General features: G+C 38.4%; 1 protein-coding gene across 6 annotated transcripts; it reads left to right on the forward strand.

Moving 5' to 3' along the window:
- Window positions 1-4,236: 4,236 nt before the first annotated feature.
- Window positions 4,237-15,449, forward strand: LOC104106307 (TMV resistance protein N-like). 6 transcript variants are annotated; one of them, XM_070192213.1, is made up of 10 exons: window positions 4,237-4,391; window positions 4,816-5,447; window positions 6,007-7,090; window positions 7,225-7,548; window positions 8,447-9,916; window positions 10,001-10,880; window positions 10,961-11,049; window positions 13,928-14,006; window positions 14,178-14,398; window positions 15,161-15,449. In XM_070192213.1, exons 2-6 carry the CDS (start codon window positions 4,909-4,911, stop codon window positions 10,847-10,849), a joined length of 4,266 nt encoding a protein of 1,421 aa, XP_070048314.1. In that variant the 5' UTR covers window positions 4,237-4,391; window positions 4,816-4,908; the 3' UTR covers window positions 10,850-10,880; window positions 10,961-11,049; window positions 13,928-14,006; window positions 14,178-14,398; window positions 15,161-15,449. The 6 variants fall into 6 exon arrangements, with proteins under 6 accessions (XP_070048314.1, XP_009613120.1, XP_009613122.1 ...); XM_009614825.4 differs by lacking the exon at window positions 15,161-15,449 and having other exon boundaries at window positions 14,178-14,770; XM_009614829.4 differs by lacking the exon at window positions 15,161-15,449 and having other exon boundaries at window positions 4,241-4,391; window positions 4,898-5,447; window positions 14,178-14,770.
- Window positions 15,450-20,960: the final 5,511 nt, after the last annotated feature.

Below are 20,960 nucleotides of genomic sequence, written 5' to 3' on the forward strand. Positions count from 1 at the left end.
CGCTCCGGGGATCTGATCCATCCAAACATGAAATTCCTTTGCATTATGATCCATTCGTCCAGTCATTTCTCTCATGAATCTCATGAGCTCTATTTTGAAAGGGTCATTTAAGTTGTTCACAGATCCACTACCGATACCTCCTGCCTCGTCGAAATTGATCTCGTCCCTTGGAGTGTCCTTATCAGCTCTTTGAACCGTTTGATTTAGGGGAATGCTGGAAGGAATTAGAGCCCTTCCATTTGCATTATTGGAAGCACCCGATAATGCCTCCGGGCTATCTCCTCAGAGAGGTCAAAACCTCGAGTATGGATTTCCTCGAGGGTTTCCCTCCGGGATTGACACTTTGCCGAGTCAATGATCCATTGCTCTCGGTCAGAAGCCTCCCTTAGCTACATTTGAGCAGCCTCAGCATTGGCCCGGTACATGGCAATGGACCTGTACACCATGACCTTTGTCTTCTCGATCTCCGCCTTGACCTCAGCAAGCTCGGTTTCAAGCTCCTCGATCCTCTTGGCTTGGGCCGAACTTTTTTCTTTGATGCCCCGAAGTTGAACCTCGGCTGATGATAGTTTGGCCAAGGTAGTTTCTTTTTTTGCAGCCAGGCGGTCCATATTCTCCTTCCACCGATCACAATCGGCCTTGACCTGATCGACTCCTCCCTGAAGCAGCTCGATCCTTTCAACCTTTTGCTACAGCTGAGATAATGAAGTATTAGCCTCCACAGTTGGGTCGAGTCCATACTTTATCAAAAGTATGCTCACCTGATTATCTAGCCCGGCCTCTTCCTCACGAGCCTTGGCCAAATCCGCTTGAAGGTCCTTTATAGTTTCGTCTTTTTGGCCGCAAAGAAGCTTCATAGCGTTCCTCTCCTCCGAGACCTTTTAGAGCTCGGTTTCACACTGGCTAAGTCAGCTCGAAACTTGGCAAAGGCCTATACAAAAAAGGAAAACACAAGTCAGATTTAGAGAAAAAAAGAGTAAAGAAAATAAGTGCAGTAAACTGATTCTTACCTGAGAAAAGAGATATTGGGCCTCTTCTAAAAGAATAGAAGTGTCACTAATATCAGAGACATCATCGACTCCAGTAAAGAAATCCCGAAAGGGATCCCCTACACTAGAGCCTCCGCCTATATCACGGGTCTTCAACTCTCGAGCTTCCCTTAGTGCCTCCTCAGAAAAAGTCGGAAGAGAAGGCAAGTGACCTGTTGTCATGGTCCCGAGCAAGTCGCTCGGGATGCTCTGATCGATCTTCGGGATCTCAGAACCGCCCCTGTCCAGTGTAGTTGCAGATGGCTGAGAAACGATCTCGACCTCTGGTAATTCGGGATCCTCACCCGATTTCTTTTTTGGAAGCCTCCTCGACATGAGGCTTGATTTTAGCAGCCGCCGTCGGCTCAGAAGGTTTGGTGACCTCGACGGCTTTCCTAGGTCGGACCGTCAGTGCCGAGGCATTTTCCTCTTCTTCGTCTCTCAATTTTTGGACCGAGTCCATCGTGAGAGTGATTACTTTTCTCCTTACCCTTCGATGTTTGGGCTTCGGGTCCTCAGACTGCGAGGTAATTTTCCTCTTCTTGTCTTTCCCCGGCTTTGGAACCGGGGACTTGGTTTCTTCCTCGCCACTTGAAGGCCTCAAAATGGTATCCGTGGCCAGGCCTGCATGAAAGAAAATTAGTGACGAATGAAGTATAAAAAGTGTTTCGGAACATGAAAAAGGAGATCCTTACCGTGGTTCTTGGCCTCCCATCTGCCCCTTTCCAAATCACGCCATGCGCGTTCGACATAAGTGGAAGTTGAGGCTAACTTCCGAACCCAATCTTCGAGGTCAGCTACCGCTTGAGGCATCCAAGGAATAGCTGCATGTCGAAAGGGGATATCAGGCAAAGTCGAAGAAGGTACGAAGAACAAAGTTTAAAATATCACTTACGGTCAAAGTTCCACTCCCCAGGGAACAACGTCTTCTCTTCCGGGATAATGTCGCGGGTCCTCACCCGTATAAAATGGCTCATCCAACCCCAATCCTTGTCCTCGTCGATGCTCGAGATCAAGGCCTTCGTTGCCTGGTGTTGGAGCCTGATTAGTCCTCGATAGATTCGAGGCCGGTACAACCGCATGAGGTGATTTAGAGTAAACTCTAGCCCATCGGCCTTACTAGAGAAGAAGCACAACATGATTACTATGCGCCATAGAGGGGTGGATTTGGCCGAGGGTAACCTGATATCTTTTACAGAGATCAATAATCACTGGGTCGAGGGGACCCAATGTGAAGGGGTAAGTATAAACACTTAGGAACCCCTCCACATAAGCGGTGGTGCTCTCTTCGGGAGTAGGAATTTGCACCACGACTTCGGGACCCCAGTTTCAGTCCCTCTTCATGGCCTCGAGGTGGCTCTTCATTATCGAGCACATATACATCGACACATGCTCACATCGGCCCGGGATTGATGAAGGGTTTTCGACCTTGAAGTCGGATTTTAGAGTACACAGGCCACGAACATACTCGTGGGGAAGTGGCTCTACCGGCTCCTTGTCGCCGGACGATCGGGAAGAGGAGCAAGAAGCTTTCTCCTTCTGCGGTACGGTCTTTGAGGCTTTCGCCATTTGTATAAGTAAAGAAGAGCGAAGGAAGATGAAAAACTGGTGGTTTCGGTGCTAACGAAGGTGGCTCTACTGAAGGCGAAAAGGAGGAGACGAAAAGAGTGAGAAGACTTAGAGTTTTGATTAGAGCAAAAGTAAAGTTTGATTCAATGAAGGAGCGGGTACTTATAGGCTCACGGCGACGGTTCGGTGGCGCTAGTGGCCGACCGATAACTGACAGGAATTAATGATTTGTGGAACTGAATCGACAGGACGTTTCAGTCACATCCGTCACTTATGTCATGAGGACGACGTCATGATCGAGGTTTCGAAAAATCAAGGCTCAAACCGTTTCTTATCATTTTATTCCAAAAAATGCGGGGACTATCTGTATACGGTCGAAATTGGGCATGTCTGATTTCATAGGCACGAGGAGTTGCCTCGAGAGTTAGCTCATAATAGACCAGACTCGAGCTCAATGGCAGAGTATGGAGCATGAAGATCAAAGTGCTCGCTGAAGATCGAGACCGAGCATGACCGACTTCGAGTAAGGCATAATAACGGAATGACGAGATATTAGCAACCGATCGAAGATCTCGGCAGAAATCCCGGAACATATCGAAGCAAGCGGTTATTGACGCCAATCATGGGATTTGTTTCCGTTATTAGAGTTGTACCTTATTTAGGATTCCTCTACTATATAAAGAGGGACCCCATTCATTTGTAAGAGAGATGGATTGACTAATAAACACATACACATACACTGCTTTCTCTATTTCACTTACTATCTATTACTGTTCATCACTGTTTATTTTCTGTTCTTTATTGTTCTTGTTACCCAAATTCGAGACCATCTCGAATCGAAGTCGAAAGCACTGCCAGAACACTGGTTTGATTTATTTTACTATTCAGATTATCTATTTAATTCATTGTTTATCAATTAACATTGGATTAAATCACGTATCCTTGAAATAACTAAATAAATTTAATTGTTACTCAAAAATTTAGGGCAAACAACTACGTATACACTTCTTTCACAAACTACACATATAAAATTTCACTAGATTTGTTGTTATTGTACCTATTGATGTGTGTAGTTCACACTTAATGATGTGCCAAAATAAACTAATACACATGATGTGGCAAAATAAACTAATACACGCAGACGTCAGATAGTAAGTCCAAATAATCCCAAAAAAGACAAAAGCTTTTGAGCATTAAATAAGTTTGGACATAAAAATTATAATTTTCGAAAAAGTAGTAATCGGAGTTAAATTGAAAAATGATATTTAGAATTTGAAGTTATATTTGGACATGCATTTCATTTGAAAAAATATTGCAGTTTTGTGAGTGGAAAAAAAAGATTTTGAAAAAGTCGTCAAAACTATTTTGAATAATTAACCCAAATAACTGTCCACTCAACCACTTAAACTAAAACTAGTGTGTTGTTGAGGTATAATATATGCATAATTAATATATTATATGTGTATAATTATGTATAATCTATGTATATGATTAGAAAAAGTAAATAATAAATATCGCGCTGGCTATTTGTGTTAAATCCCTCAAAATTTTGGGTATTGAAAATCTTTCAAAAACTTGCAAAATTTTATGGATAAACACTTTTTTTTTGTTGAAAAAAGAAATTGAAAAAATGAATTTTTCTTTTTTATGGAGGGCCTAAAAACCTGTACTTTCAACTCCCGTCTCCGTTCTGTCTTCTTCTTCCCCCAAAATTTCGTTGGTCTGTGCTGCTGACTGAATATGAATTGAGATGGGCTAGCTTCTCATTTTTTGCACTTTTACAGGAAATTGAAGGTTAGTTGTCCGAGTAATCTGATACTATAAACTTACTCTAATTAAATCGCTTGTTCGATTTCTCTGAAGAAATGCTTTTAGCTGTTAGGTTTTCTTCTGAATCGACAAGCAAATAGAGTTGAAGATGCTATTTTTTAAGCTAGGTTTTCTGTATTTCTTAGTTAATTCCTTTTGCCATGTTAGCCTTTGTGCTGTATCGAAGATGTTGCAGATAGTGATGTTCCAGAGACATTGAACTTAAGAACATAAAGATATTGTAATAAAATGTTTTGGTGATTACTGAAAGAAAAGTCAATTCAATTATTGAAACAACAAATATAAAAATAACTGAGAATGACAATTACGTTAACTTACAAATACAGTAATTTATGTGGCTGGTCAATGGTGGCAGTTGTTGATTATACCAAACCTACTTTGTCTATAGGAAGTTTTAAAAGAATATATGTGTTAAGACTTGGATAAAAACACAAGAAGGAAGATGACAAGAAGTTTCCCTTAAGTTGCAGAAGACTTGGCAATGTATCTTGTAAAGCAGCAACATAACGACCAGTTATCGTCAAAAATGTCTTGCGTTTCTTCCAGTATGTCTTCATCTTCCAAAGTCTGGAAGTATGATGTCTTTTTGAGTTTTAGAGGTGAAGATACGCGTAAAAACTTTGTGAGTCATCTCTATAATGCTCTAGAACAGAGAGGAATCCATGCTTTCAAAGACGATGAGCGTTTGGAAACGGGAAAATCAATTTCTGTTGAACTTTTGAAAGCCATAGAAGAGTCCAGATTTGCTGTCGTGATATTTTCCAAGAGATATGCATCCTCAAAATGGTGCTTAGAGGAGCTTGCCCACATCATAAAGTGCCGAAATGAATTGGACCAAATTGTGCTTCCAATCTTTTATGATGTGAGCCCATCTGTTGTACGCCATCAAAATCCCCCGTTCACTAAATCATTTTCCAAGCACGAGGAAACATACAAAGATGATAAGGAGAAGGTTCAAAGATGGAGGGATGCATTTGCAGAGGCTGGAAAATTATCAGGTCATGATCTAAAAAATTATAAGTAAGCTTTCTTTTTTCTTCTGTTTCGCTTTCTCGTTTTGCAAGAGGAAATAGGACAAAACTGTAAGTTACATTTCCAAACAACTATCATCTGTGTTTTTTGCCTATAAAGAGAAAAAGATCCACGAAGCAGAGACATGTAGTCGGTTTACTTGTATTTATAATTAAAAAACAAGTTTAATTGATATAATAAGCTCATCTTGATATGGTATATTAGCATCATTGGAAGATGTCTTGATTTTCTTATGATTCTCCATATATATGTCTTATTATATCGTGATTTTGTTTTGCAATATTTTGAAAACTTTTAGTTGATACAGGTAAACTGTAAAAATTATGGAATAAGGAATATATATGGAAGATATTTTTCTGATTTATCTAGATAAGGCTTATAACTATTTCTAGATTAAATTTTTGGAGATAAAACATTATAATTGACAATGAGTAGTTGATTACCCTGTAGCATTAATGTGGGCATTTGTTTTAGAGAACAGTCTGTTAAAACATTATGTTAACTTCTGCTTAATTTACATAGTGGCTCCTTTTGTTGTAATGTGTAGGGATGAGGTTGAGTGCATCAATAAGGTAGTTGATTACATATTACCAAAGTCGCTTCAAGTTATCCCACTGTCTTCCGGAAGCTTAGTGGGTATGGAACCTCAAATTGGGAAAATAATCTCATTATTAGATACGGAATCAAATGATGTTCGTTCCATTGGATTATGGGGGATGAGCGGAATTGGCAAGACAGAAATTGCAAGTGTTATATATGAGAGATATCGTCATCAATTTGAAGCTGATTGTTTTCTTGGCGATGTTGGAGAAATGTACCTGAAAAAGGGACTTACATGGTTACAACAAGCTCTCATCCATAAGCTATTGGGGAAAAATATACCTATAACTAGTGAACGTGAAGGTGCCATAATTATAAAGAATGGGCTTCGCTGGAAGAAAGTTTTGGTCATTCTTGATGATGTAAGCCATCTAAGTCAACTAGAGCTTATAGTTGGAGGGACAGAGTGGTTTGGTAGGAGTAGTAGAATTTTGATTACCACGAGGGACAAGCACATCATAATCGCTCATGTCAAGGAGGATAAAGTGTATGAAGTCCAACTGTTATCTGAGAATGATGCACTTGAACTGTTCTATGTGCATGCTTTCAATAGAAATTCTCCAGAGAGAGATTTTGAGGAACTTTCAAGGGAAGTGGTGAAGTATGCTGACGGGCTCCCTTTAGCTCTTAAAGTTTTGGGTCCTTCTTTTTGTGGACGAAACAAAGAGCAATGGAGAGATATAATTGATAGACTGAAGAAAATCCCTAATGATGACATTTTAGGAAAACTTAAGATTGGTCTTGATGGATTGAACAGGGATGAGATGAGGATATTTCTAGATATCGCAAGCTTGTACAATTATAAATCAATGGATCATGTGGCACTAATACTTAAGAGTTGCGGTATTCATCAGTCGATAGGAATAAGCCGCCTCATCGAAAAATCTCTCTTATCCTTCAGTAGATATGACTACACATTTAGGATGCATAGTTTGATAAGAAAAATGGGTGAAAATATGTTAAGGGAAGAGTATGCAAACAGCAGAATATGGCTTCATGAAGAGGTTAATGACCTTTTTGCTGGAAAGTTGGTAAGGAATATTTTAATTAATTTGATAATTTTTGTAAGCTCATAGTATTGTGACTTTAATTTGTTCGGTTGAGTTTTTTCTGCTTCTTTTTTGTTAATTCCTTAACAAATAGATATATATCTCTTCCTTTTCAGAAAACAAAAAAGGTGGAAAGCCTATGGATTCCAAAAGGTTTTGATTTTGAAGATGATCGTGTCAATCATAGCAAGGTATTCAAGAGGATGAAAAGCTTACAGGTGTTGATACTTGGTGAAACTGTTTGGTCAGATTTTCTTTTTCTTGTCATGGCTGAAACTATTTGCTCGCGTAGCATTATCACTTGTCTTCCTTCTAGCCTTCGGTGGATTGAATGGCCAAATTATCCTTCAAGATTATTGCCGGAGAGGTTTGAACCATCACACCTCGTTGGCCTTTGTTTAAAGGGAAGTCGGCTTGTCGAACTTTGGCCAATATCAAAGGTATACTTGTACACACTCTCTCTCTCTCCAATACAACAAAATTCCAGGTTTTTTCTTTGGCTAGGTTTAATGCACATAAATTAAGCACTCCACGATATAAATGTTGCACGTAATAAATGTTATTGATATATTCCAAGTAATAAAGAACTTGACTTGGCATAAAAACTTCAGTTTTTCCTTTTTATAATCTAATTTATCACTGCTTTAAAGATGAATGTAAGCCCCGGGGCTGAAGCGTTAAGGGTCCCTCTCTCACGCGCGCACGCACACACATAACAAAACCTAAAAAGAGATTATGGTGAAGGTTTTATTTTCATTGTTAAATTAAAAGAGAAGAAATATCAATTTAGATGTTAAGACAAAATGTATTTAAAAACAAAGCTGAAAACTCATTTCCACATTAGCTACACTCTATTTTAATTTTTTTCTTTCGTCCGGTCTACTTACTTTAATGAGCATTCTGAAAACGCAACTTTTCCGTTTTAATTAGTACTCCCTCCGTTTCAGTTTATGTGAACGTATTTTCTTTTTAGTCCGTTCCAAAAAGAATGATCTCTTTCTAAATTTGAAAACAATTTAACTTAAACTTCCAATTTTAACCTTAATGAGAAGCTTTTATTGCCACACAAACATTGGGATGTTTAACACCCCAAAGCTGTAAAAGTCTTCATTTCTTTCTTAAACTTCGTGCCTAGTCAAATAGGTTCACATAAACTGAAACGGAGGGAGTATGCATTTCCCGTCAGTTTTGTAATAACCTTCTCTTTCTCTTCTTTTCTCTTCTCTTTTTCTTTTTCCTCCATAAAATACATGGCAATATTTCTATTAGTACTACTTAAGCTAACTGGTATTTCACTGAAACATTATGTTTTATATTCCACTCTTTGTATGAAAACAGAGATTGAGCAACTTGAAGCATTTGGATCTAAGCAAGAGCCTTGGGTTAAGAAAAACACCTAGTTTTGGTGACATGCCAAACTTGGAGAGACTAATATTAGAGGGGTGTAAGAATTTGGAAGAGGTCCATTCCTCTCTTGGACATTGCAGAATGCTTACTTCTTTGAATTTGAGGGGTTGTAGCAAACTTAAGAAGCTTCCAAAATTTGTCTCCATGGAATCTCTTGAGACTCTCAACCTCCGTGAATGCACAAGTTTAAGAAAATTTCCAAAAATCTGTGGAAATATGCAGCGCTTATCAGAACTCTATGTGGAATCCCCCTGGATAAGAAGCTTACCCCTCATGTCTCTTAGCGGCCTGAGCAAGTTACATTTGTACTATTGTGAAGATCTTGAAAGTATTCCAGACACTATTATTCAAAATCTTAGATATCTGGACATTTTGGGTTGCAATAAACTTGCAACGCTGCCAAACAGCCTCTCTGAATCAGAGCAATTGGAGCAACTTAGTATACACCGCTGTTCTAGATTGGTAGAGCTCCCCATATCTCTTAGAGTTCAAAGAAAGCTTGTCCGGTTAGCCTTAGACAGATGTGAGAACTTAAAGAAGCTCCCGAAATCCATTCAGATGGAATCCCTTGGTTATCTCGGTATATATAATTGTCCAAGATTAGATACATTTCCAGAAATCAATGGAGATATGCGTTGCTTGAAACATTTGACTGTGAATTCTACAGAGATAAGAGAACTACCTTCATCCATTGGGAATCTGAGCGGCCTCAATACTCTCAATCTGGAAGGTTGTGAAGATCTTGCAAGTCTACCAAACAGCCTCTGTAATTTGACGAATCTTCAAAGTCTTATTCTCTACGGCTGCAAAAAGCTAGAGAATCTTCCGGAAAACATTGGTGATCTGCAACAGTTAAGGTTACTTGATGCAAGAGGAACTGCAATCTCCCAACCACCTCCCTCCATCATCAAGCTTGGCAAACTGTGGAGTTTTAGATTCTCACATGTTGTACAACTTCAACATTCCTCAAGTTTTGTTTTGCATCAACTTTCAGCTTTATCCTCCTTGACACATCTTTATCTTAATAATCTCAATATGTTGGATGGACTTCCTGAGGATCTTGGATCTTTGCACTTTCTGGAATATTTGAATGTAAGTGGAAGCAATATTTCTTGTTTACCTAACAGCATCAACGAACTCTTATGCCTTGAGTGTCTGAACGTACAATTCTGTAAGGGTCTTACTGAACTGCCAGGAGAGCTACCCCCGAATTTACGGGTGCTATGTGCAGACTATCATTTAGCCTTGAAGAGCATCAGAGATCTGGTATTCAAGTGTGTTAACTTGGAAGAGATCTCAATATCATGGTGTGGTCATGAAATAACCGAATGCAGAACTGTCACAAGTAACCAAGTTAATGTGTTCAAGTTCCTACATCATTTTCTTAGGAGATCTATCCAGGTTTTTATCTCCCTCACATATATGAATGTTGAATATTCTTGTCAAATTATTCATATGTATTAAAACTGAGCTTTTTTGTTTCAGAATGACTTCTTCCGCCAAAGGTGGATAAGATTTAGCATTTCATTTCCCCAAGGCAAAATTCCCGAGTTTTTCACTTATCAGTTTATAAATCAAAACAGAATCTCAGTTAATCTGAACCCATCTTGGTATACTGATAAATTCATGGGTTTTTCGATATGCTACCAAGTTCATGGAGGGGAAAAAGATTCAAAAGTTACTCCTACATTGGTCTGCAGATTATCTGGCCTAGAAACATTACTTGGCTCGGAAGATCCCCTTTGCTTATATGAGTCGCCAAATGATAATCCTGCTCCCGGCATGCTTTTTATCTACATACCATTTCAAATATTTCGGGACCATTTTAAGCCTTTAGGCACCAAAGCGAAGAACCCAAATGATTATTGCCTATTTGAGGTTTCTGTAATGTCAGGGAAAGAAGGATGCTGGGGAATTCGCTTGGAGTATGAGAATAAAGTTAGGAGATGGAGAAGGAAGCAACGTGTGACACAAAGTCCCAAACTCCATCCAGTTCCGCAAAAAGATAATGCAGTGACAACTGAAATTGGTTGTTCAATGGCATTTAAACAACAAGAGCACTCATCATGCACTTCTAGTTCGCAGGCGTTTGTTGAAAATAACATCGCAACAGAGAGGGGACTACATTTGTACTATGAGAATAAAGATCTGGAGGTGGATCAAGCAGCAACGGTAGTACAAAAGGAACATGAATCTCAGAATGTTGAGCTGATTGGAGTGTGTGATAAGCCATTAAGGAAGATGGACGACGCTCCAAGAAAGAGAAAGAAAAAGAGAAAGATGGCAGGAGAAAATGAGAACCAACGAGCTTGCATGACTTTGATTGGATCATGAGAAACCTCTTACTTTGATAGCATAAATCAAGGTTAGGCTTTATGATATCTTGAGAATTCTCGTGTAAAATATATCTACTTTTACTGTTAATTTCATGTTTCTTTGATGCAGGAAGCATCTATCCAATCAGATTTTCAGAACAAAGAAGATGTAATGGAACAATTTCTCAACATCAAAGCTAAGCGTTAAGAGCTTTGCAAGTAAGCGCTTGTTTCCTTGAGACAAAATGGAAGGGAATCCTCTTGCTCACTACTAGTTAATCCCTCCATTAATTTTTATTTTATTTTACGATTTTGTCGAGAAATGTGCCTGATATTAGTCCTACCATTCTTCATTTTTGCCTTGATGCTTTAGGCCTCTGCTTCTATGTCTCTCTTTACTAAGCGCAAGGTACCCGCTACCCGGTGATATCATTATCAGGGCAATTCTACTTGTTTTAATTTTCCCCCTTGAATTTTATACTAGTAAGGGAACTCGAAATTATTTAACTGAAAGGAAATAAATTAAGAAAACAATCCTAACATTTGTAAATAGCCTTACTATTTTAGAGAAATATATGTTTGTCTTTAGGTTCGAGTAAAGAAAAGTCAAATTTAAATGCCCAAAAAATATGCATATAATTAAAAGAAAGATAATACATTATAATAAATTTATAACTAAATATACAAAGATTTAAACTCTAAAACACTCATTTTAAAGCTATTAGAAGATTAAATTCTTTAGCTGTCCCAATGGAAATCCCAGTACCTATCAATGGGAGGAAGACTCACCCTCATCAACTCAGTTTTAGATGCACTCCCAACATATATGATGTCACTCTTCCCTATTCCTGCAGGAGTCATACAGAGATTGGACAAACTAAGAAGAACCTTTTTGTGTCTAAGGGAACAGAGAAAAAAGAGTTTTTCACTTAGTCAAGTGGAAATCTCTTATAGTTGGCAGAGCTCATGGTGGACTAGGCATCGGGAATTTGAAGGACCATAGCAAGGCTCTCAAGATGAAATGACTATGGAGGTATTCTCAAGAACCCCAAACCTTATGGGGTAATGTGATCAAAGCCAAATATGGTGAGGAAGACAAGTGGATAACAAAGGAAGTAAATACAACATATGGAGTTAGCTTATGGAGATCCATCAGGTCGTTCTGGCCTATTCTAAAGAACAACTCATCCATCAAAGTGCAAGATGGCAATAAAAACTCCTTCTGGAAAGATAACTGATTGGGAGATGGATGCTTAAAGGACCTCTACCTTGATATGTATGTTCTGGCACAACACCAACACAACACAGTAGCTGAAATGTGGTCCCCCCAAGGATGGACACTTGTTTTTAGAAGAAGTTTGAATGATTGTGAGGTGGCCAGAATGACTGACTTCATCAAACATCTGGAAATATTCATAGGTTTACAGAGTGGGGTGGACACAATAAGGTGGCAGGGACATAACAGTGGCATCTATAAGGTGAATGCAGCATACAAGATCCTGAATCAAGCTAACCAGCAGATTAACAACTGGCCTTGGAAGCATATATGGAAAATCAAGATTCCCTATAAGTTAGCATGTTTTTCTTGGTTACTAATAAATGATGATGTTCTGACACAAGACAATCGTATAAAGAGATGGATTTAATTGTGCTCAAGATGTCACTTATGTGGAGAAGCTGTTGAGACAGTTAGCCATCTATTTTTACATTGTAAGATAACTGACTAGTTATGGAAGATCTTTATTAATTAGCTTGGACAATGCCTAGTAAGATTACTGAAGTTCTTTTCAGTTGGGATGAAATTGGAACTGGAGCAAGAGACAGAGATAGATGGTGAACTATTCCAGCATGTATTTGGTGAACAATCTGGAAAGAAAGGAATTGCAGATGTTTTGAGGATAGAAGAAACTTTGTGCATAAGATCAAGCTTAATTGTGTTTTGCTTTTTTGTTTTTGGTGTAAACAAATCTACGCAGAAGATACTGTTTCAATCCTAGATGTCCTAGAATCTTGTTAGGCGTGAGGACCTAAGTTTTTTTCTTTTGGCTACTCACTTGTAAATATGGTTTCAGTACAACCTATGTACTTATTTTATTATAATATACAATATGTTACCATCTCAAAAAAAAAAAGATTAAATTCTTTCAAGATTGATGGAAGAAGTATATAATTGTAGCTTGTTATGTAGATTCCAGTCTCTTACTAGGGATACAACGCTTGAATTGACAAAGATTTATGTCCAAAACGGGTATCTGATAGCTTTTCCTTGTAGGCAATCTAATAGCTTAACAGTTGAATTTTCTATCTCAATCCAAGTAGCAGTAGGCTGAGATCAAAATCTTTAAACTTGTTATTGGTGATTTTAGAGATTTTACATGGCTGTTATACAAGGGTAATTTTACAAAGAGCGTACTGCTATAAAGATGGATGTTGCTTTTATAGGGAAAAAGTTATTATAGAGGTAAAACATAGCATAAAAAATCAGTTCCGCAAAAAACTTAACTTTTATAGTGAATGACTGTTGTATAAGAATGTTGTTACAAAAAGGTCTCACTATATCATATTTACCACATGGAAAAGGGGAGCAAACAATTGATATGTATCAGATATATCATTTAGAGAGAATCAGGTAAATCATTAGAATAATAAGTGATATTGGATTCATTCTCTCTACCTTCTAATATTAATATTCATTTCAAGGGTAACTACGCAAAGGAAACTTTAAAATGATGAATTTGCTTCAAGAGTTGTAGAAACTTGTCATATGTATTTTACTCTTGAGATTAATATGCTTTCAGGATGTTTTATCTATATTATTACTTTATTGGAATACTACTTATTTGTATTCTTAGATTGTTATTACTACTTGGTGTTTACTTGCTTTCTTGGCTTCGAGTGTTATCTTGTTGTTGTTGCTACTTGTTGCCGTTACTTCTTTTCATTCTTTCTTTAGCCGAGGATTTATCGAAAACAACCTCTCTACTCTTCCAGGGTAGGGGTAAAGCTGCGTTCATCTTATCCTCCCCAGATCCCACTCGTAGGAATTCACTGGGTTGTTGTTGGAATACTACTTATTTGTACTTTCTATTTGATGCAGTGTTTCTTCTCTTGCATGGTTTACGTCAAATCAGTAAATAAGTTTTGTAATAATTGATCAGAGACCGTTGGCAAGCATGGTAAGATCTTGGTTCTCACTCACATCCTTGTTTCAGTCTCTCCACTATTGTATAAAGCTCTAGACATGAGAACTGTGTCATCCAAAATTGATATGCTGCAAAGATGCTTTATGTTAGATGACTTCCAAAGTTCCATATATGTTGATCATTGTGTCAATATGGTTCATGTAGGGACATAGCTCTTTGCTCCCTTCCTCTTCAATCCCTCTAGTTTCGATTACAACAGCAACAACTATGCCTTAGTCTCTCTAGTTTTGAATGGAAAAAGATAATCGATGGTTTGGCTGATTGGAATAAGTGGATAAAGCAATAAAGAAGGTATCTGAGAGAAGTTGGGATTCAAGGTGGATGGAGGAACCGGAGCATCTTACACATTTTGGAATACAAGGTATGTTGCTGTAAATTTGTTATCTATACGCTTCTTTATCTATCAGGATGGACTCATGCATATATCAATTGATGATCACAAAAAATACGAGATATTTTCTGGTATATTGCAGTGGCCTGATCCTTTTGTCTTTTCTCCAAAGTAGAATTCGATTTGTTCCTTCTAATGCTTCCTCGTGGATCATAGCTGTATGGCGTATTGTGGTTGGTCGTGTTTTGTTATGCTTATTGCTTTCTTGTAATTAAGATACTGATCAGATTCTTGATATTGTGTATTAAAAGAAGCGCTACAAAGAACATTACATTTTCCTCATGTTCTGGCATTCATGGATGCTGCATACCCAACAAAAACAGAGACAATACTTATTATTGGTAAATATTATCGACTGAACGGATGCTTTCACATGAATACCTAAAAAAGATGGGATGTTTTGAAGAAAAGTGGATGAAGTCGGACTTCTCTTTTGTGTTTCTTTGATGAACAAAAAACGATTCAAGTGCACAGTTGATGAGCATTCTTGTGAATATAGTCCACCCTGATAGAAGCATGCCCACTCTAAAACCTGCATAACTAATATGATCGTTGTATAATTAATAGTTTAATGCATCATTTGACCTCCCCTTCCGGTATTAAAGCCCGGATAACTTGAGCTCTACATAAATCATGCAAAGCTTATTATCGAAAACTAAATGTTGTGTTGCTAATTTTGCTATAGCTTAAATTGATTCCCTCTCTTCCTCCCCCCCCCCCCCCCCCCCTCCCAGAGTTCAAGCATGGAAGCCTATAGTTAAAAGAACTGGATTCCGAGGATCAGTCCAGAGACTTGCCAGTGGTTACGAGATTGTAATGGGATTTCTTCTATTTACTTAGTTATTTTTCTAGAATGCTTTAATCCGTCCTAACCTAAATCCAAAACTAGGATGTTGTTTAATCAACTATAGGTCTTCAGATTGTTTGTATTGTTGGCGAATATATAGCTGAGATATCCTTCTCAAAACAGAGGACTAAAATATCAAACATGAACAACATTATTATATAAATTGTGTTTATTGATAGATTTATTATGTTTGCCTTTGAGACAAGAACATAATGATGAACTCAAAATTTAGATAAAAAGATTGCGAGGATATGAATTTGGTAAAAGGATCAAGAAAACTACACTGTAATTTTCTTTAAGTTTCATTGATGGAGATGCTATATATTCCTAGCAGATATATAGCAATAAACTCTCGAAGTATGCACTGGTCACACAATCTAGTCGTTATGCATAAAAGTTACAAAATAGGAATGAGAGTTGACCCATCATGTGTGAGTGGAAGATGAAAATAATTCTAAAGGGATGGACCTTCTGTCAACAAGGACTTCAATGGAGAGTGGGCACTGGTCAACACATAAAATTTTGGGACGACCCTTGGATCGGCATAAACACCACGTTGCGATCTCTTGTTACATGGCCTCTCCCAGCCCAGCACCATAATGCCAACATTCAATACCTTAATACTGATTGGAATACCTTTCCTTTTATCATTAATCAATCCTTCCTAGACCTTATCCACAATATTCATGTTTATATTGTACATTCTGGGGCCTCACAAGTAATGGGCATTTTACAGTCCGTTCTATGTATCGTGCTCTACTCCATAAACTCTATCCCAGTTCACCATGCAACTTCAAATGGATCTGGAAATTACCGGTACCACCAAAAGTCAGGTCCTTCATATGGTTATTAAGACATGGAAGATTACCCACTGAAAGTTAGTTACAGCACAATGGAATTATCAAATGATATTGCTTGCTCTTTTTGCCACACGCCTCAGTAAACTCTAACACACATATTTTTACATTGTCCTAATACAACTACTAATTGGGAAAGATTAGGTCTTACACAGTTTATAAACTACATACATCCCTTAGCCACGACAAAACAATGGCTACAACCCCTTCTAACTGGTAAAATTAGACAAATGCCTTACAAGCTTAATCCTCAAACACTTCTTCCAATATGTCTATGGAATATTTGGAAAACAAGAAACACGAATGTTTTTGATAAGAAACACATTCCTATTCCCAGAGACCACATACTCCATGTCATCACCCGAAATCCTAACATGTCGTGATGGCGCCTATCTCAATACTAGGCAAGCCGACAACACCAATAACCTACAATTTCTTTTAAATACTGAAAACATAATAATTAAGTTTAAGAGTAAATCCCACAAATATTAGAAATAAACACACTCCCCAAAACCCGATGTCACTGAGTACATGAGCATCTATACATTACATGTCTGGAAAAATCCGGTCTATAATAATCTGAAACCAAATACAATAAACAAAAGGATAGGGAAGGAGAAACAAGGGTGCACGCCCACATGCCCGTCACCTAGCATGTGCGTCACCTCAAAACCAATCACATAACACATAATCCGGGGTTTCATACCCTCAGGACCAAATTTAGAACTGTTACTTACCTCAAACAGTGTAATTCTCTACTCTGCTATGCCTTTGCCTCATGAATTGGCCTCCAAACGCCTCAAATCTAGCCACAAATAATTCGATTTAGTCAATAAAATTTATTGAAATTAATTCCATAAGAAAATACTAATTTTCCAGCAAAATCTGAAATTTAGCTCAAAAATGCCCGTGGGCCCCACGTCTCGGAACCCGAAAAAAGTTACAAAATCCGAAAGCCCATTCAACCACGAGTCTAACCATACCAATTTTACCAAAATTCGACCTCAACTCGACCCTCAAATCTTCAAATTAAACCAAGAGGGTTTTCTAAATTGTTCAACTTAATTCATCCATTAAATGATGGATTCAAAGGCATAATCATGAAAATTAAAAAAATTGGAAAAAAATCACTTACCCTAAACACCCACGCAAGAATCTCTCCAAAAATCGCCTTCTACCGAGCTCCCAATTCGATTTTGTATTATGAACTCAAAACCCCCGTTTTGGAACTTTTAATTCTACCCAGAAATGCCTTCATCGCGTTCGCGACCATAGTTTCGCGTTCGTGAATCACAAAAAATTTGCTGCCAAGATTCCTTCTTCACGTTCGCGACCTCCTCATCGCGTTCGCGATGCCTTCCTACCTCTGCCCTTCGTGTTCGCGAGACACGAGCCGCGTTCGCGAAGGCTTAACGCGAGGAAGGCCCTCAGCTCCCTTTCCTCTTCGCGTTCGCGTCCGCCCACTCGCGTTTGCGTAGGCGTCCCCAGCCTCTTTTTCGCGTTCGCGTCTCCTTCATCGCTTTCGCGACGAGCAAATCCCAGCAACCTAAAATCCTTCTTCGTGAACGGGTGAGACACTTCGCGTTCGCGAAGAACAATACCAGACACCAGTTCCAGCAGTTGCAAAACAAGGAAAAATGATCTGAAACCATCCCGGAACTCATCCGGGCCCCCCGGGACGCCAACCAAATATACCAATAAGTCCTGAAACATCATACGAACTTAGTCGAGTCTTCAAATCACATCAAACAATGCTAAAACCACGAATCATATCCTAATTCAAGCTTAATGAACTTTGAAATTTCAAATTTCAACAAACGACGCCGGAACCTATCAAATCAAGTCCGATGGACCTCAAATTTAGTACACAAGTCATAAATGACATAACATGCCTATTATAATTTTTCAGAATCGGATTCTGACCCCGATATCAAAAATTCAACCCCCCGGTCAAACTTCCCAAAAATTCGACTTTCGCCATTTCAAGCCTAATTCTACTATGGACCTCCAAAAAACTTTTCCGGACATGCTCCTAAGTCCTAAATCATCACACGGAGCTATTGGAATCATCAGAATTCGAATCCGAGGTTGTTTACACATAAGTCAATATCCGGTCAACTTTTGCAACTTAGGTTTTTAATTATGAGACGAAGTGTCTCAATTCACTCCGAAATCCTTCCAGACCCGAACCAACTAACCCGGTGAGTCATAAAACAACTGTAAAGCATAACTTGAGCAGTAAATGGGGGAACAGAGTTATAATACTCAAAACGACCGGCCGGGTCGTTACACTCCATCAGACAATCGAATATACATATCTCGCTAGTAATTATCATAGCAAACATACTAAGCGAAATACAAAATGGGAGCCTCCCCCTTACAATCACTATAAGCTCAATTCGGATGGTGCAGCTTTAGTCCACACAAGGAAATATGGAATTGGAGGGGGGGTCATTCGTAATCATACAGGAGCATGTATTATCGGCTATAATGGCGGCATTACCAAAACTTCTAGTATACATGCAGAACTGTAGGCTTTATTACAAGGGCTCAAGTTAGTTGGCCAATGGAACGTAATACCAATTGAGATAAATGTTGACGCTGCTGAGGTAATTACACCGTTAAAAAAAGAAAATCCCATGTATGCTAATGTTATCTCTGATTGCAGGCACCTCCTCCATAGGCTGCATGACCCTCCAATTAATCATGCGTTCATAGAGCAAAATTTTATAGCAGATAAACTAGCCAAGAAAGGCAGAAACTGGAATACTCCACAAAGATGGCTGTTTTTGACCACCCACCACTTTTTGTAACAGACCAGCTGCGCGTAGATCTTTTTGGGACCACCTTATTATCGCATGTAACTCAAACCACAGAAGCTGCACTTCAAAATGCAACAACTGGAAATATACCATCACAACCTTGCCGGACAGCTGGAACCTAGGTTTTCAGTTCATATAATGGGCATGCATTAAGGCTAGTAGTGGGAGGAGAGCACATTAGGCTAAGCATTTAGACAGTATTATTACATGATTTGTAGAGAAACAACAAGTTATGCATAAACGATTCAACATGAAGAGAGCAATTCTGAGCAAGAATATAGTTTCCTAAGGGTTTTAGTACAAGAAATCAAAACAAGGTGCGACAAATATCAATCAGGTTTAATTACGAACCAAGTAAACACCATGAATCAACTTAGCTAACTATGCATGAGTTAAAATCAGGACTTGAACAGAGTTGAAGCTATTGCAGAATAGTATTAAGACAAACAGGCTTGTATACGAAGTGGCATAATATCGTAATTACATTAACTCAAAGAAATCCAAGTAGCACTAGTGCACGTATCACAAACACAAACAAAAGGAAGTAGAATTGCAAGGGTATGAAGTACTAACCAGTTGCAAACAAGGCGAACAAAGAATGAGAAACTCAAAATCTCAGAAATAGTGGCGGTTGCATGAGAACAATGAAACCCCAAATCTCTAGTGCTTCAAAGTTCACAAGAGTCAAAGTGGGCTCCAGCAATGCTTGCACTAGAGGAGGCTAACGAACGGATTTCGGTGGCCTTGGCTTTCAACCGGCCAAAATCTAAAGTCTCAGAATTGTATAGAATGAGTGAGAATAAGAGAACAATAGTGGTAATAGTAGTCGTAGCAGTAGTTGTTAGGTCCTAGAAAGGGAACTGGGAAGGGGTTATATATAGTAAGATTGGATGAACAAGGAGAAATTATGGATCGCATGGATACATACATACTATATAAAGAAATTGGATCTATTCACTTTGGCGGTGCCAAGTCAGGCTTCTTGGATGATTAGGAAAACAATGAATATGAGAAAGAATTGGCAGAAACTAAATATTTGTTCTCAGCTAACCAAGAGGGGAAAGTTTCAGATTACAGCTGCTTATAAAACTTTAAGAGGTACAATAGTAAATGCTCCTTGGAAGAACTTGACTTGTCACAATGCTACTGCTCCTAAACAAGTATTCATTATATGGCTAGAATTGCTCGGTAAAATAAGAACCAAAGATGTCCTACTGAGTTGGGGCATTAGTATGGATAGTGTATGTATGTTATGTAACTCCTGCCCAGAAACCTCTTCGCATATCTTTTTTGAAGGTCCTTACTAAGATCAATCTGGCAGGATGTGCTAAGTAGGATGAAGTGACAAAGAACCATCTTGAATTGGGAATTGGAATGGCAATGGGTTTCTGAGATAGCTAAAAGAAGAACTGCACCAGGTGTTCCACTAAAGGCATGCTTTGCTACTGTTATATATGAAATATGGATTGAGAAGAATAATCGGGTGTATCAACACAAAGCCAAAAGTAGGGAGGCAATACTACATGACCTGAAGACTTATCTGTGTATAAGAGTTAGAGGCAACAGGAAATTATTTGAGTTTATTTGTTCATTATAGGTGTTTTGACGTCCACTATAGGTGTCTGGATGTTTTAAGGCTTCTAGTTGCATAGGATATAGTTTTTGAGAGGGGCATGAACTAGTTTGTTTTGCCTTCGTTTTGTACAGCTACTCAGTAATTAATAAAATTTCATTAATCGCCATAAAAAAATTTGGACGAACAAACAAGAAAATATAATCAATCAACACAAAAAAGAAAGAAAATATTATATGCATACTTAAAATAAATAGAGGAAGTAAGAACTCTAAACCCTAGTTGGAGTCGGACTTAGGGCAAATCGTTCACCAGCCCCAATCATGGCAGAATCACCAAAGACACACCAAATAAAAGAGAAATGTTCTCTTCTTAAGTGTATAGAACCACAATCGCACCCAGAACCATAGAATCAAAGCCAGATTTGTGAGAATCGA

This window comes from Nicotiana tomentosiformis, chromosome 12, assembly GCF_000390325.3.
Source record: "Nicotiana tomentosiformis chromosome 12, ASM39032v3, whole genome shotgun sequence".
Taxonomy (NCBI): domain Eukaryota; kingdom Viridiplantae; phylum Streptophyta; class Magnoliopsida; order Solanales; family Solanaceae; genus Nicotiana; species Nicotiana tomentosiformis.

Bases quoted from the DNA above. Each gene is read 5' to 3' on its own strand.
- LOC104106307 (XM_070192213.1), top strand. From the start codon at position 4,909: ATGTATCTTGTAAAGCAGCAACATAACGACCAGTTATCGTCAAAAATG. The intron at 5,448-6,006 runs GTAAGCTTTCTT...TGTAATGTGTAG, and splicing joins CATGATCTAAAAAATTATAA to GGATGAGGTTGAGTGCATCA. The intron at 7,549-8,446 runs GTATACTTGTAC...GTATGAAAACAG, and splicing joins AACTTTGGCCAATATCAAAG to AGATTGAGCAACTTGAAGCA.